The sequence below is a fragment of the Sitodiplosis mosellana genome, unplaced genomic scaffold (genome assembly GCF_009176505.1).
Source record: "Sitodiplosis mosellana isolate CC-2019 unplaced genomic scaffold, AAFC_SMos_1.0 Smas_scaffold_1, whole genome shotgun sequence".
Lineage (NCBI taxonomy): Eukaryota > Metazoa > Arthropoda > Insecta > Diptera > Cecidomyiidae > Sitodiplosis > Sitodiplosis mosellana.
This window is the reverse complement of record NW_022595244.1, coordinates 18,863,736-18,887,837: the sequence shown is the minus strand read 5'-3', so window position 1 is coordinate 18,887,837 and position 24,102 is coordinate 18,863,736. Positions and strand designations below refer to the sequence as shown.

At 35.3% G+C, this 24,102-nt stretch overlaps 4 protein-coding genes across 10 annotated transcripts in view; 1 reads left to right on the top strand and 3 right to left on the bottom strand.

Moving 5' to 3' along the window:
• The window catches only part of LOC129579249 (furin-like protease 2), a 207,143-nt gene that overhangs the window by 116,850 nt on the left and 66,191 nt on the right, over positions 1 to 24,102 (top strand). For all 7 annotated transcript variants that reach the window (XM_055469167.1, XM_055469175.1, XM_055469129.1 and 4 more), the window contains 2 exons: positions 16,167 to 16,271; positions 18,557 to 18,739. In XM_055469167.1, coding sequence (XP_055325142.1) covers positions 16,167 to 16,271; positions 18,557 to 18,739 — 288 coding nt within the window. The remainder of the gene's footprint in view (positions 1 to 16,166; positions 16,272 to 18,556; positions 18,740 to 24,102) is intronic.
• Positions 880 to 3,440, bottom strand: LOC129579281 (synaptic vesicle glycoprotein 2B-like). Its single transcript, XM_055469205.1, has 8 exons — positions 3,257 to 3,440; positions 3,118 to 3,198; positions 2,703 to 3,027; positions 1,941 to 2,637; positions 1,749 to 1,872; positions 1,516 to 1,672; positions 1,321 to 1,448; positions 880 to 1,236 (listed from the first exon to the last, which is right to left on the bottom strand). The coding sequence occupies exons 1-8, from the start codon at positions 3,291 to 3,293 to the stop codon at positions 1,109 to 1,111; spliced, it is 1,677 nt and encodes a 558-aa protein (XP_055325180.1). The 5' UTR covers positions 3,294 to 3,440; the 3' UTR covers positions 880 to 1,108.
• LOC129579286 (synaptic vesicle glycoprotein 2B-like) lies at positions 5,034 to 7,731 on the bottom strand. The gene is made up of 9 exons (XM_055469219.1): positions 7,527 to 7,731; positions 7,360 to 7,452; positions 6,973 to 7,294; positions 6,816 to 6,895; positions 6,113 to 6,732; positions 5,926 to 6,049; positions 5,703 to 5,859; positions 5,510 to 5,637; positions 5,034 to 5,453 (listed from the first exon to the last, which is right to left on the bottom strand). Exons 1-9 carry the CDS (start codon positions 7,549 to 7,551, stop codon positions 5,326 to 5,328), a joined length of 1,677 nt encoding a protein of 558 aa, XP_055325194.1. The 5' UTR covers positions 7,552 to 7,731; the 3' UTR covers positions 5,034 to 5,325.
• Positions 8,710 to 11,509, bottom strand: LOC129579279 (synaptic vesicle glycoprotein 2B-like). Its single transcript, XM_055469189.1, has 9 exons — positions 11,402 to 11,509; positions 11,241 to 11,330; positions 10,797 to 11,124; positions 10,653 to 10,732; positions 9,962 to 10,572; positions 9,775 to 9,898; positions 9,544 to 9,700; positions 9,342 to 9,469; positions 8,710 to 8,950 (listed from the first exon to the last, which is right to left on the bottom strand). Exons 1-9 carry the CDS (start codon positions 11,436 to 11,438, stop codon positions 8,826 to 8,828), a joined length of 1,680 nt encoding a protein of 559 aa, XP_055325164.1. The 5' UTR covers positions 11,439 to 11,509; the 3' UTR covers positions 8,710 to 8,825.

Genomic DNA, 24,102 nt, shown 5'->3' with positions numbered 1-24,102 from the left:
CCGAAACAAAAGAAATTGTGAAAATGCGAACAATAAAGAAACGGAGCCAGAGAAAATGTGCTTTTGACATAAACACGAATCGTAATGTTACTCAAACACATATACACATGCGACGCACATCTGAAATGGCTTGTATTCTATATGGCATTCATAGCATTTTATGGCTGGAAAATGGAACGAGTGCTGCAAACAATAAAACTTTTTGCATGTTGTACTCCTTTTTTTCGTTTGCTTCGGCTATTGTTGTGCAAATGCACACTCACACTCACACACAAACATTCATAATGATGGTTGCACTTTTCTGTATTTCGTTTGCTTTTGATTAGGCACCAACATTATAATAGACATATTCCATGCACTGTGCACATGCACACTCGCACTTGCATTGTGAATTGGCTTCTTTTGCTCGCTGTTTCGCTGCTTATTGCGCTCAATTCCACTTGTATTTTCTTGACTTCATACCATTTTTTCTATGATCCCCTTGATTCACATCGCATCAGTCGTGTTCACATGCTCATTGCTCATTCAGTTTCATTCATTGTAGATTCCATATGGGGTTTCTTGGTTTCATGGTTTCTTTCATCGAAATGAGAAGGATTCGAAACGAGCCAAAGAAAAATGCTAGACATGAGTCATAGTTGTCACTTTAGCGCGAAGGCCACATTTCAAGAGCAAAGAAAAAACAGAGTTGCTTTGTTTACCATCATGCCTTTGTCATTTTTCCATTCATGTGAATACGTGAATTGTACATCTATACAAGAACATTAAGTAAACAGTCCAAAACCAACACATAATATCCACAAATATTACGTAGAACCATATCCGTTTCTCTTTACTAAAATCACGAAAAAGAGTATTGCATGAAAGCAAACGTATCTGTTTCATATTTTGTCAATTGGAATTTATTACGAAATATTAAAAAATAATAAATAGATTCAAAGTAGGGATTTGCAACAGTCATCAGATTCTGAGACACAGTTTTTGTTCACAACTTTACTCATACATAATTGCTGCGTATGACTTAGCTTATTTTTTTTTTTACTGTTATTCAGCCTTGTTTCAGTCAGTTCGATTTCTCTTTTTCCTTTCATCTATTCAGTCGAAGTGATTAGAAACTTTTCACAGATCCTCTGAATGATACGAGGCTTAAGCGTGGATCGTTCCTAGTTTCTTCTATGGCAGCATTCGATACTTTCTTGTGAATATTCGGAATGAAGAATGCCAGTAGCCCCATTGCTGTATTATTAAATAAAAGAGCATGTATAAATGAGAAACTGGCGGATATGGACTAGTTCCGATTTGGAACATCCATAAATTTACCTGTCACAACCGAACCAGACAAATAAAACGCAGCTTCACAATGATTATCCAATAGAAAAGCTGCTGTATTCGAGCCAGCAACACCACCGAACCGAGCAAACATCAATGAGATACACAGGGCCATCGCTCTGTTGATTAATTAAACAATAAGTTTAAAAATATCTCTTTTTTGCTTAATTGTCACAAACAATTTACCTCAACGTCGTTGGATACAATTCAACAGTAGCCGAGCTCACGACATTGGCGGCTACACCAGAGGATAAAAGTGAGAGGAAGAGAGATATTTGGAGTGCGGGAATATCAGTTAACATGCAACCAATTCCGCTCAAGCCAGTTGTACATAAAATAAAGACTGTTTCAAAGGAAAATGTCAAAGGAAATTTAGATTTCTCTTAATTTTCAAGATCAAGGAATATAAATATTCTTACATATGATTGGAAATTTCCCGACTTTATTGATGAGTAAGCCCACCAAAATATGGCCCAATCCAAAAGCAATTTCTAAAACGATACCATTTTCTAGTGTTGACAGTTCGAGTTTTTCAATGCAAACCTATTTTGAAAATCAAAATAATTGATCACATCATTGCTTCATTTGGGTGTCACACTTGCACAACTTACTTCATCATTAACCACATCATATTCGATGGCACTCATATTTACTGGTTTCATATTGATTGCATCACACATGGATATTCTTTGGTCATAAAAATTGTCCAAGTTTGCTGACATTTTGTTCAAAACTTCAGCAAAAAACATGAAAAATCCGGTGCTCGTTGAATAAATACCAAACTGAATGGTACAAATCAAAATGGTCGACTTTAAATATGGAGGTTTGAAAAGTGGTGCCGTTTGGTCCCAAACCGATTTCAGCAACGGGAATCGACTGTTCTTGTTGTCCAAATAGCGTTGCCTTTTTTCAATTGAATCAGTCTCCTCGCGAATTTCGAACAGCTCAAGCTCACACTTTTCACCATTATTCCATCGATTCATTTTTTGTAAGATTTGATATGCTGCTTCTTTGTTTCCCTGACTGAGAAGAAATTTCGGTGATTCTGGCAGTAAAGTTAAAGCCAAAACCGATATAAATCCGGGTATAGCGCACGCAACAACGAACAAACGCCATGGCTTATAAGTGAGACCAATGTAAGGAACTTGGAATTGCCAATCTTGATTAATGAAAAACCAAGCCGTAATTGGTATCATCATGCATGATATACCGTAAATTATAGCAGCCCCCATAATCGCCCGGCTCCTATGAATATTATTATGAAATTCACCCAAATAGGCATAAATCGTGCCGGAAGCGCAAGACATGCTATAGTATTAAATAATTACATTTAAAATGCGACCTCATTGCATTTGGTGTTCGTTGATACTTACAAAAATCCATTGAGAAAGCGAAGCGCAGTGAAAATATAGAAGTTTTGTATGAATGAGCAAACGACAGACATGGCAACCGCTGCCATTAACGAAGGTAGAATGACGCGGCGACGGCCTTTGGTATCCGCCAAAAAGCCCCATAGATGAGAGGAACAAATTATACCAGCGAATGTAGCAGCTCCCAAAATTCCCTTTTGATTTGTGGTTAAGCTCAAGTCACACGTGGAAACCGGAATCACATACAGAATGGCACATGTTTCCAGCCCAACCGCATACAAAATAATGCCGCTCACAAATATTATGTAATAATTGAAAAGCCCAAACTCTAAACAAATCAAGTAAAAATGATATTTTTCGAATGTTTCTGTATTAAACTATTGTTTTACCACTGTTCACCGTGTTCCATGTCACTTACTGGTTTTCGTAATCGCTTCTTCCATGTATATGGTTTTTTTCTTCGGCGGCAGATCATTCGACAATTTGGGCTCACCGCAGCCTAAAAATTAACAAAAAGTTTAACATTTAAATTTTAACAAAATCTTATTTATTCTTACCATTTTCCGCATCGCGGAGATTGTTTTTTTGGCACATTCTGTTGTACAAATGGTCAGCACGTCAGTAGTGATATTGCGAGTTATGTAACGGTCGAAATTATTCTTTGATACTTGATTTGAGCTGATTTAGCGCTACTACTGCAACGATAAACGTGAACTGTTCGCGGCTTATAGTTTGCCTTAGCTATAAATACAATTTGATAACGTCGGCTATCCAAATTTATTATTTGGTGATTAAATGGCCACAATAACAACATCAGTTGAGTGTTGATCTTATAAAAAGAGTGACGATCTTATGATAAGCTATCATCAAGTTTTTATAAATTCTTTGTCTATATATCGTACGTGGCTAATACTGATGGAAATATACCGTAATAAAAGATTTGAAGAAATTCAAATATCATCTTGTCAACAATTAAAGAGCTTTGCTTTGTTTGTTTTCAGCATTTGCTTAGCAAATGCTAATTAAGACATATGGCGCCTCTGAGGTTGTGTTTTCATTGAAAATCTACGTCAGTGACTCATTACTGTGCATCGAGAATCAAGCAACAAGGCCGGTTGAATGAGAGCCCGGATTCTTCGCTGCACTTTGCTGTTGGTCCTACACTGCAATTGAATAATCAATTCATCGTCCGTGTCAAAGCTATTTACATGACAGCCGTTCAGGTCGTAAAATTAAGCTTAATCATTTATATCGTTTATTTTTATTACCTGTGTTCTATTTATACAGCGGTTACTGTCTTTATCAACAAATTTCAATAAAAACATTTAAATATATCTTATGACGATCCATACGAAGCAAGAGATTTACGTAATGAACAAATTACAACTGTTGACTTTAAGTACGGTGGTTTTAGCAACGGTCCAGTTTGATTCCAAATGGTTTTTAATATAGCGAACTGGCTATTTTGGTTCGGCAAAGTACGTTGCCGGTTTTCAATTGACTCGGCTAAGAGCAAATTTTGGGCCCTCCGGCAGAAAGATTAGAGCCATCGATGCCAAGAGTTCTGGTAAGCCACTCACAATGAGAAAGAAACGCCATGGTTTGTGAGTGAGATCAATGTAGGGAACTTAAAACTGCCAAACTTGATTGATCACAGCATATGCAGCCAAAGGCATGAGCATGCACAAACTATTTTAATAAAATGAATTGAGTTTATTGGAAATGCAAGAGCGGTAGTTCAGATGAAATAACGAAATTCAAATGAGAATTACTCATAATGGCTCGAGATCTTTGGATATCATTATGAAATTCACCTAAATATGCGTGAATGCTTCCTGAAGCACAAGATATACTGGAAGTGTCGAACTCAGAAAATTCACGAAAATTCCATTTTACATACCAAAACCCATTAAGAAATCGCAACGCAGCAAAAATATATAAATTTTCAACAAATGAGCCGGTAATAATGGACAAAAGAGTAGCTATAAACAATGGGATCTTCCTTCCTCAGAGTCCTCATGATGAAGATGAACAAATTATACCAAAAAAATTGGCATCTCTCATTCAACAAGCATTTCTGAGCTATCATTTGAATTTCCACAATCTATCAAATGGAAGACACTAATGACCTACCTAACACACACAGTATGATTGCAACGACTTTTACTACGTAGTATCATTACATTTTTGCTCACGTTGCAATTGGATGCGATAGCAGCCAGACGAGTGAAGAAAGATTCTCACTTATCAAGAGACCTTGTCTCATTGGAAGATCAACAAAATGGTAAACAATTCAAAAGTGAACAAATGGAGGCAGAAAATAAAATGTGCGATGGAATGGTTAATATATTTCTTTATTGAATTCATAAAATAATAATCAAACAGATGCAAACACATAAAGAACATCTAAACTGAGTCCACTGCAAAAAAACGTCTCTTTTACGCTAACAGCAATTCGTACACGAACGAGTCAGTGTGACAGTTGGCGTGAGCGAGACAAAGTTTGACAGCAAACAATTTGGTTATATCGTTTTAAATGTTCTTTTTCATATCTGCATTTAAACTCAACAGATGTGTACGGTTTCTGGGATTTTAAATAAAATGCCCGGTTGGTTTCGTCTTCACCTCAAAAACTCTTCACAGATCCCCTAAATGATATTATACTTAAACGGGGATCACGTTTGGTTTTATCTTGATCCGAGTCCGTGATTCGCTTGTGAATATTCGGAATGAAGAATGCCAGTACGCTAATTGCTGTGAATGAATGAAGTGTTCAAAAAATGAGAATAAAAAAATGACAAAGAATTTACCGATTAACATTGATCCCGACAAATAGAATGTAGCTTCACAATTATCATCTAACAGAAAAGCCACTGTATTGGCTCCAGTAACACCCCCCAAACGACCAAACATCAGCGAAAACGATATTGCCGTTGCCCTTTAATTCAATAAAAATGTGTTAATTTTTTTTAATTTTTTTTTGCAACTTTTAATTGAAGTTACCTCAGTGTCGTTGGATACAAGTCAACAGTAGCTGAACTCAAAACATTCGAAACTATACCCGAACACAGTAACCATACGAATAACATAACCTGCAGTAATGGAATATTGACTAGTATGCAAGCAATACCACTCAAACCCGTTGACAATAAGATGAACACTAGCGAAAAGAGCAAATAGACCAAATCAGTTTCAATCACTATAAATTTGATGTGCTAATATTTACGAATGACTGGATATTTTCCCACTTTTCCAAGGAGTAAACCAGCAATGGCTAAGCCTATAGTGAATGTTAGCTCGAATATTATACCATTCTCCATTACTGATACATCCAATTTGTCTATACAAACCTATTCATGAATTGAGCAAATATAATAATTAATATACATCATTTGGACAAACGCAGCACTTACCTCACTATTTGTCTCATTATATTCGATTTCAATCATATTATCTGTATTTACTTTAATTGCCTCGCACATCGGCATTCTATCATCAATGAAACTATTCAAATTGATCGACATTCCATTGATAATTTGGGCAAAAAACATGAAAAACCCGTTGAATACAGAGTATAAACTGAATTGGATTGTACAAAGTAAAATCGTCGATCTTAGGTATGGCGGTTTGAATAAGGGAACGGTTTGATTCCAAACCGATTTTAACAATGGGACTCGAGTTTTCTTAATGCTTTCCGAAATGCACTGCTTGTTTTCGATTGAATGGACATCATCGAGAATTTCAAATTCTTCGAATTCTGATTTTTTACCATTATTCCATCGATTCATTTTCTGCAAAATTTGAAAAACTGCCGCTTTTTTCCCTTGACTCAGAACGAATTTCGGTGATTCTGGCAAAAAAATCAAAGCAATCGCTGAAATGAAACCAGGCAATCCGCATACGACCATGAATAGACGCCACGGCTTATAAATAAGACCAATGATTGGCACTTGGAATTGCCAGTCTTGATTGATGACTGCCCACGCGGTCACAGGAACAATCGTGCACATTCCATTGTAAATTACTGTTGTGCCTTTATTAAGTGGAAACAATTTAGATGATCAGTGTCTATGGTAATATAAGAGTACAACAACTTTGTGTTCCATTATGACATACTAATAATACTTGTTGTCCTTTTATCGTTGGTGTGAAATTCGCCTAAATATGCGAAAATATTTGCAGCCGACCCAGAAATGCTACATGAGAACGAAAATCAGTTCGGTTACGGTATGTGCGCAAATGTGCTTGAATGTAAGCCAAATTTGCAACTCACAAAAATCCATTGAGAAATCGAAAAGCGGCAAAAATGTAGATATTTTGAATAAATGAACAAATGATAGATGAAAAAGAAGCCAAAAACAGCGTTGGCTGAATGATGCGTCGTCGACCTTTAGTATCCGCTAGGTAGCCCCATAAATAAGATGAACAAATTACACCAAAAAATGCGGCCCCTGCCAAAATCCCTTTTTGACCGGATGTCATTTTCATATCACATGCCACAGGAATCACATAACTAACTGCACATGTTTCCACTGCCACTGCATTCAATGTGATTGCACTCACGAAAATAATTGCATAGTTGAACAATCCAAACTCTGATTGAGTACAACAACAAAATTGAGCCTTGTAGATATTAATCTAAATATTTCTCATTACTTACTTGTTTTGAAAATAGCGTCATCCATATTTAATAGCTTTTTTCGGGGCGGTAATTTATCCGATACTTGAGACAGAACATCTGAATTTTTGCGGCCTTTTTAATTAATGAATAAAGGAAAATTAGTGGGAATTTGATTCCAAAGTTACATAGCATCGTATATTTAATACCATTTTCGCCATCGGAATAATCCATCTCAAGTTTTTTATTATTATCGACAAGATTAAGACTTCTGTTGAATACAATGTTATTTTAATTGGAATGCGATAGTAACTCCCGGCATAACAAAATTAACAAATCACAAATGATTTGGCTTTAGCATTCATCAGACTTATATACAAGTTTGAAATATTTTGATAACATGCAGAACTAAAATTCTTATCTCCATTTCTTCATTTGTTAAGTAGATAATGGTAATCGTTAAGAGTCAACTGATCACGATTCGAGCACTACGACAAATAAACAATTTCCATGAGCGACGAATAGCTCAATTTGTATTCGTTCAATGTTATCTTCTTTTTTACTTTCATCTTTCAATTTTCAACGGATAGCATTACACTAACAATAACATCATTTTCAAAATGAAAATGCCTGAGCGTGAACGCGCTTACTTTGGAAACGCACTTGATCAACTTGCCGATCAATAATGAAAAAAAAAACTATTTATTTTTTATTCGGGTTGGACCTGCCGAAAGAAGGCAATTTGGTTATCTTGTGTGCCATCGGTATATTTGCACCATTTTATTTTACAGAATCGAAACATTTTATTCGTTTCAATTTCTTATACACCCACCAATACAGTTCCAATGCGTTGCCGTCAAGATGTGAGTCATTGTTGGTTTGACGTCTTCTGACTGGGACTATAGTGGCGCTTTTTTCTTTGTCAAACAAATGTGCTATATAAATTTTATTTTATCACGTTTTTAACCTGCCTGATTGTCACAATAAAATGATACAGCATTTAATTTCGTCTCATATGATTTGTTTCAACACAGATTTTGGATTCGCATATTTTATTAAACTCAATTGCAAGAATTTTATTAAAATCGATAAATTCCCAAGTCTTGATCCAAATTTCTCCTTTGCTTTTGGAAATATGAAATCAACTAAGATTTAATAAAGATATATCTGAGATTTCATTGAATTCAATTCTTATTTGTACATATTCACTTAAGGCTTTTCGTTATATTTGAAATAAGAAACCTAAAGTTAATGGATCATTTTTGTCCACTATATACTGTCAATTTGATTTTGAGTATATCTTTCCTTTTGGTTTTACGTTGAACATAAAATAAAACATTCATTTGTTTTGATGAGCATGTCTTTATTTTTGTTTTCAAATTCGACTTGACAATGAAAAATTAGAGTTGCAGCCAGTTCAAATCGCTTTGTTTGTTTTGTGTCACTGTCATGTTCATCGGAGTGTTAGAGTAAAATATGATTAATGGATAATCAATTGATCATTCTTCTTAGAAGTTTTTCACAGATCCTCTGAAAGAGAGTATGCTCAGACGAGCATCGACTTTAGTATGCTCTTCGTCAGAATGCTTTTTCTTGTGAATATTCGGGATGAAAAATGCCAATAAGCCCATCGCTGTAAATCAATTAATTTTATTTGGAATTCATCAGTCATTGTTATATCGCTCTCAGCATCTCGTAAGATAACTGAGACGGATAATTCAGCTAGCTGAAACGACGCAGGCGACGCAGGTGACGCATGACATAAGTCTGTGTGGCGAGAGTCTTCACATAGACAGTGTGTGTATTGTATAAAGATGCCGCATGGCTCACTTAAACGCTTAGTTCATGTAGAGACGTGCACCGTTCAGACTTATGTCATGCTACGCTTGCGTCGTTTCAGCTAGCTGAATTATCCGTCTCAGTTATCTTACGAGATGCTGAGAGCGATATAACAATGACTGGAATTCATCATATTTGAATGAATCTGTAATTGTATAGAAGAAAATGATTGAGCAATCAATTACCAATTAGAATTGATCCCGGCAAATAAAACGAAATTTCGCAGTAATCATCCAAGAGAAGTGCAGCTGCATTTGCGCCGGTAACACCTCCCAAACGTGCAAACATAAGAGAAATGGACATGGCCATTGCTCTTTAATTCGAATTGAAATTAAATTGAAAAATAAGTATTTTTTTCAACATTATTCGATTATTTTTGCATCTCACCTTAATGTTGTTGGATACAATTCAACCGTTGCCGAGCTTAGAACGTTTGTTGCCACACCGCACGACACAAAATAAAGATATAAAGCAACTTGCAAGGCTGGAATATCGGTGAGCATGCATCCTATACCACTTAGCCCGCACGTCAATAAAACGAAAACTGATTCGAAACAAAGATGACGATCAGATTAAATTTAAACCAATTGAAATGGTGCGTATATCGTATAATCTTACATATAATTGCAAAGTTCCCGACTTTATTAATCAACAAACCAGCCAGAGCACTGCTTAGTGCAAATATGACTTCGATAGCAAGACCGATTCCCAGCGTCGACAGATCTAGTTTATCGACACAAATCTAGATGTGAATGTATCTTTATTGCCGGAATTCTTATCAAGAGCAATCATATGAATAATTTACCTCATCATTTATCTCGTTCATTACACTGATATTAACTGACTTCCTACCAAGTATATCACACATCATCATTCTCTGATCGTAGAAACTGTCTAAATTATCCGACATTTTATTTATGATCTCAGCAAAGAACATTGCAAAGCCTTGACACGTCAAAACGATACCGAATTGAATTGTACAAATCAACACCATTGACTTCAAATACGGTGCTTTGAACAGTGGAGCGGTTTGATGCCAAACCGTTTTTAGTAATGGGAACCGACTATCTTTTTTCGCTAAAATGCGTTGTCTGTTTGCAACAGTTTCGGATTCTTCGTGAATTTCGAATTCTTCTAGAGGTTCCTTTTTCCCATTATTCCATCGGTTCATTTTCTGCAAAATTTGATAAGCTGCCACTTTATGTCCTTGACCAAGCACGAATTTTGGTGACTCTGGCAGAAATAGTAGGGCTAATGCCGAAAACAGCCCAGGCAATGCATAGACAATGATAAATAAACGCCACGGTTTGTATGTCAAACCAATGAACGGAACTTCGAATTGCCATTCCTGATTTATTACAGCCCATGCGGCTATTGGCTGAATTACACACAAAGCACTATATATTACGGTTGCACCTTTTTTTAGTGAAAAAAGTAGTAATTAAGTTTTAAAATATATCCTTAACTGTAAAAACTGTATCAAAATATATTCTCACTCATTATCGCACGGCTCCTCTGCTTGTTGTTATGAAATTCGCCTAAATATGCGAACATATTACCACTCGAGGCAGACACACTAATAATACAGATGTGTTTGTGTATGACAATATGAAAAATAAGTGGAAAATGATTGAACTTACAAGAATCCACTGAGGAATCGCAGTGCGACAAAAAGATAGAAGTTCTGAATGAATGAAGAGGTGACGGACAATAGGAACGTTACGAAAAGAGTGGGTTGAATAACGCAGCGACGGCCTTTAGTATCCGCCAAAAAACCCCATAAATGCGACGAACAAATGACACCAACAAATGCAACACCAGCCAAAACTCCTTTTTGAGCAGTGGTCACATCAGTCATGTCACAATCCAAAATTGGGAGTACATAACAAATGGCACATGTTTCGGCTATAACTGTATACAAAACGAGGCCGGTTACGCAAATGACGAAATAGTTGAAGACTCCAAATTCTATTTAAAGGGAAAAAAATGGTATTGAGTAGTAGGTAGGGAATATAAAATTCGAAGGAAACGATTTCGGTTTGAAACTTTTTAAAATTTCAAAATCGAATAATTTCGCCACTTACTGGTTTTCGAAATGGCTTCATCCATTTCAACTGCTTTCTTTTTGGGTGTCGAATGGTTTATTTGAGGATGAACATCCGAGTCTCTACGAGCTTTTGATAGAAAATGAATAATTGTTTTGAATGAATTTCCCACATTTTGTAACCTCATCTTGTGGCCGTACCATTTTCTGCATCGAAAAGATTTTCAGTTCGGCACATCTTGGAGTGTGAATATATTTTTTCTATGTTCTCGTACAGATGATTGTTGATAAGAGTTGATCAATCTGAACTTTTCCCGACAAAAAAGCCTTCACATATCGAAAGCCGCGTTTATAAAGCGTTAGACGTCAATACAGATAAGACATATGGTATAAATCATCAGTCTAGGGGATGAAAAATCCTAATCAGTGAAATACATATGGTTTAGACATGATAAGTCTCTATCCAGCTATTTGAAATGATACTGTTTTCAATAATTCAAATGCATTTTGATTATTTTTATAAATATTCTGCTGTTTTTCTGTGTATTTGACATTTGACTGTCTAATTTTGATCGCTAAAGTCAATCTAAAAAAAAGCCAAAAAAAATGTCCTACTCGTGTACTCCTCTCCTACTTGTGTTCTCTATGTCTTTTTGTCCTACTCGTGTCTCTTGTGATTATAAATGTGTAATATAAACATTTGTATCCATTTTTTAAAACCAGGAAAAATAAGAGTTCACAAATAATCAACTTGTGCTTGCCCCCAACCTTTGCATAAGAAATAAACAACTCGAATCTTCTTAGTGAACAATGATATTCAAATGGAAAATTTTCTCCTTTTAACATGTATGGTTTTTTAAATATCATCCAGGGAACATTTTTTTTGGCAAGCCGTTTGAGGCACACCAAACAAAGCGTTTTCCTCAGTCCAGTGCCTCTGCACCGGCGGATACATTTTTCATGTCCGAAATCTCATTTCTTGTTAAAATAACCATTTTCTGGTCAAATTTGTTTTTTCCTAGGGGCATTTCTCACACAAAAAATTTGAGCAAATGTGCAAAAATGTCTATTATTTCTTCTTTTTTATTGAAATTGTAAGAAAATGTACTGAAATGACGATATTGCTTGAATAAAAGTGTTCTGGAAGTGGGTTTTGGTGGATCCTCAGGATGGACCAGATCCGGTTTGACATTGCCCTGGCCCATCCTGAAGATCCACTTCCTGAACCAGGAGCAGTTCTGAACGATCCTTGAGATCCACCAAAACCCACTTCCAGAACAATTTCATTGAAGCATAATTCAAAAGTTCAGTGTAAATGAACATTTATTCACACGAATTGATAAAAATTGATCGAATCGGACCGAACGGAAGAAATTTTTCAAAATTTATAAGAATTCATTCATTCTTTTCGTGAGAAATGCCCCTAGGTTTTTTCATCTTAATCGCTATCCAATGGATATCATCTAAGTTGCAGTATTCTGTATAGTTTGTTTTTCGAAAAGAAAAATCGTTGATACAACCACTGCTTACTTTATATTATCCATGTGATAAACAGAAAATAAATCAAACCGAATGACGCCGTATTTGATAAACGTGTGTGTAGTTATTGAATCATAAGAAATTGTACCCATAGCTCTATTTGCTTACTAAATAGGATAGACATGCCGCATGTCACATACGTAATTAAATACGCAAAAACAGCTTCTGAATTTGCAAAACAAGAGCTAAAATTAGGATCATTTATCTCTAGCTCATTTCTTCGTAATTCTTCTCACAAGACCGTCATTTTTACAGCATCATTACTGTAAAACAAACAGGAGGCCACTGTCGTAAAATAATCCGTTCTGTTATTGTTTAAGCTGTAATTAAAACGGGATTGATCCAATTTTAGGTCTTAATCATTTGTTTGCCAGTGACGCCTTCGTGCGTTAAATTATTATGAACAAAATGAACGAGTGCATGGTATAGAAGTAAAAATCGGTAATATTTATTATTTCGGTTATTACTTATTACAAGTAATAAAATCGGTAATAAAACTGAGTTATTACCGATCTTATTACCGAAAATCGGTAATAAGTAATAAGTTTCATATTATTTACTTCTATAGTGCATTGAATAAAAAAAACATCGCAAAAAATGTCAAGCGCCACGAGCAGTTTTCATATCTAATAAAGTATGAGTTTCATAAAGTTCACCAAGAAGTTGCCGTTTGTTTACAATTCCTTTGTCATAATTCTATTGGGGCGACTGAAAAAAGGGATGCCTGTCATTTGTTTGGTAGCTAGAATTGTGAGCAGACAATCCTAAACAAACACATATCCAAGACCATGTCGTGTACACTGTACACTATCAACTTCTATTTGCGAAAGTAATGAAAAAGGATCATTACGCAAATAAATGGAAATGGAGCCGAAAGAAAAACATTGTTTCGATTTTTTCCCCTACTTCCACAAAAGAATTTTGTGTATGTCATCTCGAGAGCTGAATTATATTTAATGGATGTCATTTCGATTCAAGCTCAAGCACCAATGAATGGCCTTCAACGAGACAGATAGAAAGCGCACAAATTAAAAATACATTTCACAAAAATATCCCTTACTTTTTCTTTTTCGATCTGGCGAGCGATTCAATAGACTGCAACGAACGCGATGATAACAATGGGCGATGAATGAACCGAAGATCCATATATTCTCAATCTGTCGAATGAAAAAAAATGGGACAACGGGGAAGAAAAACTGAATAAAATGTCAAGCACATTGCTTTGCATAGGCCATCCATTAAGAAGAAAATGCTTTTTAGAATTTTTTTTTGTCCTCCTTCATTCGCATTGATCCACATCAGCTCCATTCGCTCTTTTTGTGTGCTTGGACTCTTTTTTTTAATTTTGTATACATCCTTTTTTCTCACTTAACAACACAATTCCATTCATCGTTCATCTTTTTGACGTTGTTTTCTTCTGTCTTTTTTGTCGTTCGCCATTCGCCGGTGCAGTGTTTTTGGAGCACTGGAAAATGGGAAATTCTTTGCATTGGTTGTATGATTTGTGTAAAAGTGGAAGAGTAACCGAGTTACGTGTAAAGTTAAGTATAACGTTAATAACAACATCGTCGAACGAGAGTGAATGAAAATATAGAGGGTAGAAAAACAAAAATGTGTGCGAAAACATCATTTGAAGCGGTCGTGATATGCCATTATTCATGCATTCAGACATAATGTGGGTCTGTTCAGCGTGAGACAGTGCAGAAGAAAAAAATGCCGTGAAAAATTATGAATTTTAAATAAAAAGAAGATTGCTATGCACGTTTCAATTTGTTTGTTGAAAATTACAGCCGTTTTTTCAACACTTTCAAAGTGATGAGCATATTTCTTTGATGGCTTTCAAACATTTTTGTTTTCTTGGAAAACAAATTTGTCTGTTTTGGCAGAGAAAAAAAGAGTAGAAAATTCCACCAGATTTTCCGCTTGATTGGCAAATAGTGGCGCTAATGACATCCAAGAAAAGATTTTACAATGCACAGCTTCTCGGCCGAACCGAACCGAGCCGAACCAAGCTAAACCAAGCGAAATGAATTCTGATACACGGAGTAATCAATTTGAATGGGCTTGAGAAAAGATGAGATTTTGGTATAATTTTTCTTTTGTTCCTCGGTCATATTTTACAGTGTTATTTGCAGTGTCATGGCCTTACTTATCAATCCTATTATCTGTCCCATTTTTTCTCTCATACTAATGTATTCGTTCCCCTTATGATTCGCGTACACATTTGAATCATTATTTTTTCGGATAGAAGACAGCAAAAAAGAAACGAAATTGTGTGCAATTTAATGAAGTGAAATGGGAAAGAGCACGAAAAGAGGCTTCAAATTTCCTCTTGACTCGCTTGCTGGACTCTTGAGAGTGTTTTTCCAAGCCGACACAACTCACAAACAACACAAGACGACAAACTCATCAAAATAAAATGTTCTAATCTTATTAAAAATGTAAATAACTTTTTTTGTGATTCTCTTTCGGTTCTATGTTTTCGATTTTCATATTTGGACCGTTGTTTTCTGTTTTTGGGTTCACAAGCACTCATAATTCACACAGGATCACAGTTTCATTCGGGGAAATTCTTTAAAAGAATTTAATTCTACTTGAAAGTATTCATTAATGACTTAACAACGTGTTATTTTGTTTTCTTCACAAGTTGTGATTCATCCTCATGACCATTTGAAATGCCCCGTTCCGAATAATCATAGTAATTTGTATGAATTTTAATAATATTGCATGTCGCTTCCAATTTGTTCAACGCTCCAACATAATTTTAATGGAAAACGAAATGGTCGCGGCTCAACATGAGAATTGTTTCAAGAAATTAATGAAAAATGGCATGTTCAAAATTCCATCAAAGATTCATGACGACACAACATGTGAAAATGTCTGAATAACGAAAAAAACACGTTACGAGTTGAAATTGAGTTCGGCACGTGTCCAACACGAGGATTATTCATATATAATTTATTTAAACATTTTTTTAAAACCATAATAATAAAGTGAATTGAATATGAAATAATATCATGGAACTATAATTAAACAGCATCAACATGGAAAAAAAATCCAATTTGTTCAAGCAAATTGCACAATTCAGTCCTCATTAAAAATGGTATCAAACCAAAATTAAGTTTTATCCTCATACAAAATGCAGCTTTTAGTGAGAAATGACATTGTCAATTTTTTTTCTCTACCTAGTCTGATTTAATAAATTTTTCATCGAAATGAAGCAAGTACAAGAACAAAAAAAAACACGGGAACATTTCCATTTAATTAATTCTACTGAAATAATCCAATAAAATTAGTAAAGTATTGATATTGAAATGAAAAAGTCTGTTCTTTTTTCAAATACCGTTGATTAAAAAAAACCAATTTTGACTTATTTAACTGAATGGTTGGTAATACAATTTAAATATCGATTCCATTTTATTTGCAGATTGGCAGCTTGAAGAACTATTATCTGTTTCATCATAGGCACGTATCGAAGCGTTCGCTAAGCCACAGCCAAGAGCATCATGGTACACTGAAATCAGAACCGGAGGTAAGTTTGACAAAAAAAAAAACATCTAAGTAAATGCTCATAGATGATAAGCGTAGACAAAACTAATGAGAACTTATCAACGTACAAATGTCTAAGAAATACGATGGAAAGCATTGAATAAATTAATTTAAAATTGACTTGTTTGAAGTTGAAAACTCTTCAAGTGATTAGGTTATTGATTCATTCGAATTGTCTATTGAGCGCTCGACTGCATTTGTGTCGCGCTTCGATTCCATTCGAATGACAATGACGTAATTTCCGTCGACGTTATGTATAATTGAATACATCATATGATGATACTTTGAAAGTCGTCACACGGAAAACTGGAAGTGCGTTCGAATGGGTTTAGCATAAGCTCAAGCTAAATCCCAAAGAGAAGAAGAAAAAAAAACTCCACTTTGTCTATTGAGGCGTAAAACTTCTACAGGCTTTGCTTTTTATCGAATGAAAAGTACCACTTATGCCGCGTTTTAATTTCGATGGCAGAGAAAATGGGACTAAGGAGAGAAAAAAACGGAAGGAAATGTTTGCGGTTGTGTGAATTTGTATCAAAAATCCATTGTTGGCTTTAATGAGTCTTGCGAAATATCTTGAGAGTCAAAGAGCTCTGAAGTGCGTTCATCGCACACGAATTTGCACAAAGACATGTAATTTCAAAAGTTGAAAGGAAGGAAATCTCTTTGTAAATTCCTCGGCGAATTCACGTGCTTCATAGCAACTGGTGCCACCACAAAGTATACTTAATTTCGGCTTTCATTTTCATGAACAATACTATCAAGCAAGCCACGACAATTTCAATTGATTGCTCTTCACACAACTCAAGCAAGCAATTTCGCTCGCTCAAGTTCGCGTAACATCCATTTAGAAGCGCAAAAAGTGTGCTAACGAAAACATAAATATTACACTCAAATATTTGTCTAGAACAATTTGAACGGCTCATCTCATCCCCCCCCCCCCTGTCATGTTGTTAAATTACCAAATGCGTGCGTAATTCATTATTTTTTTTTGCTGCGATTTCAATCTCTGTTATAAATTTAAAGGACCAATTGTAAATAGTACAAAGAAAACAACATGACTTTGCATCGTCCCACATTCGAATGAGAGTTTTGCCGATGAGGCACACACGTACATGGCGCATTTGATACAAAATTCCCCAAGGATAGCATACATTTTCAAACAGACTGTTTTTCTTTGGATCGCACCACAGAAAGTCTCATTTTACCACAACAATGAGCCTAATTCCAACGATTTTCATGCATTTACCACCATCCCACACCCAGACCCTTAAAAATCAGTCAAAACCATTCTACCGACGAAATGAATCGTACGTAGACTGCTTGACGAGAATAGCATGTTATTTTTCGATTCATATCGATTCACAGTGAACATTTTAAATGATGTTGATGATGAGTGCGGTGAAGACGTCGCGAATTGTCGGCGGCGGCAAACAATCCAAAGCATAACGACGCTTTTAATTGTATTTGTATTTTAAATTTTTCGCTGCTAAGCAGAAAAATCACATCTGTTGTGTTTTGCACACCCATAATATCAAACAAATTATCATCATTCATGGAAATCAAATATTCAATGTGATTTCAAATCATCTTCAATTCATTTGGAGTTGAACACTTGTCTGAATTGAAAAATTAATTCAAATTTTTTTTTTTAACTTTTCTCGCAATCGTAACATTTTAACATTCTGAATAATTTTCATGCGTCGACAAACTGCAATGGGAGGATGTGGTAAATCGTCACATGGCGGAACATAATAAATTCAAAAAAGTTCTTTTCATTAACAACAAATCGTTTATGTTGATGAAATTGATTGGAATGTGCTGATACGAATAGCGGCGCTTTGGGAAATCAGCCAGAGTAATTGAGCGACACAAATGATATCGAAGGGAAAATTTACGAGAAATAGAACAAAAAAAAACCACCGATAAGCACCACGTTCGAATAACAACATCCATGTAACAGTAGTCGTCCATGCAACTCGCCAGTTTCGAAAATGCACAAAGTTTTCAAATGTTAATTTTCAATGAGCTTGTTATCAGACATGCAACTTTCTATATATGGATGTGTGTGTACCATATACATCATGACATTTTTAATTTTCAGCTTTTATCAAATACAATTTTCATGTAATTTACATTCGAAATTTACATTCTTCATGAATGTTTGCATCAATCATTTGCCGCTCTTTGAATTTATAAATAATTTACCCGGCAATACAACAACAAAAATGTATAAATAATTTATTTGATTTGTTTGTGTCTTGTGTTTAGGTTCGATGGTTTCAACAGCAGCATGAGAAGGTGCGCAAGAAGCGCGATTACACAACCAATTTTTACAATTATCAGAAACTCGGAATGCTTCGTAGCATTGCACCCCAATCACGAATCCAGTACCGACAAGTAGGCGAACCGTTATTTTTCCCAGATCCATTTTTCAAAGAGCAGTGGTATTTGGTAAGTGGCATTCGCTTTTATTATTTATTTACATGTTTCCACATATTTTCAGAACACTCAGAATAAGCCCGAACATTTTCAACATTTGAAAAGAAAAAATTTTACTCAACAAAGTTTGTATGTTGAGGTTAATCTTTTTATATATTACATTTTCGCATTTAGGGAAAAATTACTTTGCAAAACTTTTTCTATTTGGTTTCGTCAAATTGTGCCTCATTCCGTTTAAATCCATCAACACATTTTTGATGGGTTCATTCATTACTCTGTGGGAATACATCAATTTGAAAATATGCTTTTAAACGCACTAGCACACTACACAAATGAAATGAGTGTAAAGTTGTGATTGAATGGAGCATATAGTCTTTTATACTCACTACTACAGTAGAACCTCGATTATCCGTCAGGCACCGGACCAGCGCATTGAAGGATAATCGAAAAAGACGGATAATCGAGACTTTCATATAAATAAAACAAAATAATCAAAATTTCCATACTTTCTAATTAGTTTATGATGAAAAACAAGGTGATGTAAAAAATATATAATACATAGATATGAGAACAGATTTGGTGCATTGTCCAAAATATTGAACAATCTTGTATATACGAGAAGTGTATCGAAAACGTAAAGCCTCTAATTTCAAATCTTATTGTGCGAATGTACAAGGGGCACACAATTGATTTTGATTATGAAAGTTAATTGGCAACTTTATTCGTATGTTCAAGTGAAATAAACTGAAAAATGAACTGAAAAAAAACTTTTCCACCTTGAAAAGGTATGACGGTTAACGGAGGTGACGGATAATAGGAGGACGGATAATCGAGGTTCTACTGTATACATATAAATACTATTTGCAACAAAAAAAAGGTGCAAAAAATGGGATTAAGGTGATTTTAACTTGAAATGTTGAATTCTATAAACGCCCATTCACCGCTTGAACGTAGTTGAAGGAAAATTAAATGGATTTTTAAAAGTTTCTAACTTACAGTACATATAAATTTTAAATCGATTCTGCAAAACTAGTTGAAAAATATTAATAATAGTATCTCGAAAATGAATTCATGCTCGTGTCCACGAACGATTTCATACTTTTCCACCTAAAGATGACGCATTAGGTGACACCAAGTATGGCTTCATTTTCAGAGAAAAAGTACTCATAATTTTGTTTCTTCGAAATGCAAATCATTCACATTCCACATGCTGAATAAAAGGTGTCTACTTTTGTTCGTAGTGCGAGAAATTGTTCAATTTTTGAACTTTGAACATGTGTGCTGTACTTTCCACAATGTGTCCCCAATACCCGTCAAATGCCATGCGGGAAAATTATTTTTGAACATCTTTCATCAACATTCTCCAGCGTCACCATGGTTCAGTCTCTGCGTGAGCTTAACCTCTCCATCAAATGTAAATGTAATATGCTTCATAACTGCAAATATAGACGAAACGAGCATTAAACGGATGAATACAAATATGGATAAAAAGAAGGGGTTCGAGAGTGTGAAGTGTTTGCACCGACGATGACGACGACGACATATTCACTTACTTAAATTTCTTGATGTTGATATGTCAATTATTTTACACTCAAATAAATATATAAAATTTGTCGTATGTGTGTTTTGTTAACATGTAATCAGTGATTTTGTGAAAAGGTGCGATTCATTTGGAACAATTTGTTTACGCACTGCTAAAAAATAACGCACACATACTGAATTTCCGTTGTGACAAATTAAATTTCCGACAGCCCTTCAACTGAAACCAAGTTTTGACTTGACTTGATTTTTTAATGAGTACGGAATCGTTTCCAAGAAATACGCTACCTCTCTCTCGCTGATAATATTTTGCGAATGTATGAAGACGAATAGCATTTGGTTGGTTGACGTTCTGTCATTTCTTTGATTGTCTTGCATTTCCATCGCAGAATTTTTATCAAATCTATGATTGAATATTTCGAGTAATGAGAAAAAAGTATTTCATTTGAAATTTTATCCAATTTTAATGTCAATTTGATATTATCCTTTTCTTGATGCAAGCACACAGTGTTTCGCCCGCCACCATAAGGTTTCACAATTGAGTGGGGCTGGCAAGCATCACACAGTAATGATCAAAAAGCAAAGACAAAACAGTAATCTCTCATCTACAGCTGTTGAAGATGAACGTCACTTTTTCCCTTAAAACTGACGTCAATTTGATATCTTATTATTTGTGTGAACCGTTCACCGAAATGCAAAAACCATAAAATTGATTAATTTTCATGTCACATTTTCATCTCTTTTGAAATATCAAAAACGAACCAGAAACGAGAATGTACGTTCCTATCGCAGTGCGTGAGCGTAGCAAGAGCGATGTGCTTGCTATTTGACAAGCGCAAATGTGCAAGCTCACAGAAACTGGGCCAAATACTTTGCTGAGTGGCTGTGTGTAATTATTTATTTACGTTATTATCAAAAATCAAGCGCACATGCTTTGACATACTCATTCAGTGGGCAGGGTGCATGAAACGAGGACTGCCTAGTATGTAATTATAATTACTGAAAATGTTTAAATTTTCTGAAATGCACGAATTATTTGCGTGGAGCGTGTGGATGGGAAACTTGGTTAAATTGAAAGTTTTTAATGAAAATCCGACTTTTTTGCGTCTGCTTATGATAACAAAATGCGTTTTTGCACAAAATTCACACGCTCCACATATTCGAGACGAAATTCCCGCGCCGCTATCAGACAAATTAAATTTCTGTGCAGTCGGTTTCGAAATGCACGTATGTTCCGAAGGATTCAAGTTCCACAGACGGATATGATTCATGTATCGCGCCAAAAAGATTCAGATTTCGAGGAAATTTCTGCGAGAAACTGTATCTTTTTGCGATTAAAAGCAAAGACAAATAGAAAAAATTGTCTGTCTCTTCACAAAATAATGCTATTAAATTTCTGCAACAGAATAGATACAACCTCCCGTTTGAAGTTTGGATTTTCACATGATTCAAATAGATATAATTTTTTTTCTTTCGAAAAGCCATTTCGAAAGTTAACGACAACAAAATTCTGTTCAAGTATAGACAACACAAAATGGTACGACGTTGATACATATGGGCTTATCAAATTTCACAAAAAAAAAAAACAGAGAGATAGAGATAATCTGCGACATATTTTGTAAATTCTTCCCTTTTCTCAATTTAATGAGGCGCGCTGCCTTATGAACTTGGCGCAAGTTCATTAATCAAAATGAGCAACATTTTGCGTTTTCATCCGAGCAGTTTTGGATGTTACGTCAACTGATGCAGACACGTTTTTTCACTATTCACAAAATTAAGCCCGGTTTATCATCCACATTTTGCTTCCAATTTTCAAACTGGGTGAACATTTTCTGACTAGGAAAGAAAGATAAACGTGTCAAATTTATTGCGTTCATTTTTTTTTCTTCTTTCAAAGAAAGAACACTATCCCATTCGTAATTGGATGAAATTTGCGATGAAAATGTCAATGATTTATAAAATACGTTCTTATGTTTGTTCCTCATTTTTAATAATGTCTTTTTCTCGAGGAATCGAAGAACATGTAAAAAGATATAATTTCCTTTTCTTTGCTAATGACGAAAACCTTCTCAAAGAAAGCACGTAATTCATTGGAATCATTTTTTTCGTCTCGAATTTCAAAGTAAGGCTTAAATTTCAAATCACCTTTTTAAAAAGAAAAGCAATTCACTAGAAGCATAACAATGATGTTCGCTTTATGCACTTCGCTTCTCATTTTTTTTCCTCCTCTTCAGTACGTTACGAAGAAGGGAACATTTGGGGATTGAAAAATGTTTTGGAGTCCTTTTCATCACAGGATGGATATTGAGTGTGGATGTCATATATTTGTGATTGTGTGATATTCTCGCACACAACACATCACATGCATAAATCATAGAAAATGTTCCTAATATTCTGTGTAGTGCGTGACCAAGCATCTCAGTAAAATGGTCATATTACGCTTATCTGCTGCTGTGTCTTGAACTCAATGCTTTGATCACTCTTTCAGTGTTCCACATACACTCCATTCTCTTTGGTTGAATAGGAAGAGCGCGGGGTCATTATTATCCGACTGCTGGAGCAAAAGATAGAGCCGATTTTCTGGCGGGCAAAAGCAATCATCATAATTTTTGCGTTTGTCGCGCATGTACAAATATTATATATAATTCTATGACATGACCTTGTTTTATTTTTGGCCATATCAAGTTGGCTCTTAGATTGATTGTCATCGCTAAGTTTCGATAGACGTTTTATTCGGTCGCTTTACTGTGAAAGGTCACATGTTTCCGCTCATTTGTTCACTTCACCGCCATTAAAAAGAAAACCAGCTCCAAATCTCCCCAATCATAAACGACAAACTGTTCATAACATTAAAACTGGTTTAATTCTTAAGCTATCGAAATTATCGACGACATTGCATGAAATTATCTCCGCATGAGACGAAAGCGTGTGCCCTGTGTTTACGCCATGAAATTTTAATTTTTCGTTTTCGTTTGACAATACATTGCTGAAATGAAAATCATATGAAGCCCATCGAAAAACATGCTCAAGAAGCTGGAAAACGTAAACAAAACAACCATGCTGCAATGCTCTTGAGCCAAGGCAAATGTGTTTTTGTAGACAAAGAGAATGTAATCATATTTGCGGCATATGGCGAGCATATATACATGTGATAACAGTGGAAATAACGACTGAATAACTAAACAAAAGACTGTGATGCCAAGCAAAAAAGCGATGCCAAAATCCAAAGACGCCGCCGACGGAGAAAAAAGGATTCTCATCTTAGACAATTGAGGCGAAAGAAAAGGAATGAAAATGAAGATGACGATGACGACAACGACGAGACAAAGGACTGGAAGAAGTGAAATATTAAAAAAAACAGTGTACGAAATTGTTTATTCAGAACTAATGCTATAAAATGTGAAATTCATTCATTGCGCCGAAGGAGAGGATAAGTTGTAGTTTGGCAACACCATATCTTATTATCACGGGCTGGTTTCTCGTGTCAGAACTACAGATACAGAGAAAGCCGGTCGTTGTTTCGTTTGAGCTATCTCGAATCTTACGTTACTCTTTCGATTTTTGCTGTTCTCCTAAAGCTCTAACAAGCTGAGCATCACACCGACTGTATGGTGATGCACACAGAAAAGAATCCCCGGAAATTTTAGGTGTTCGCCGTAAAATTTGACATTTATATATAAATTTCTATGTACATTTTACCGGCAACACTTGAATTTTCCGGGCGATGACATAATTTCAAATATTCCAACAGAAATTAGCGCCATCTGTCATTTCAAGCGGTAAAATATATATAGTACTTGATAAAATGTTCGAAAATATGTCATCGCCCGGAAAAT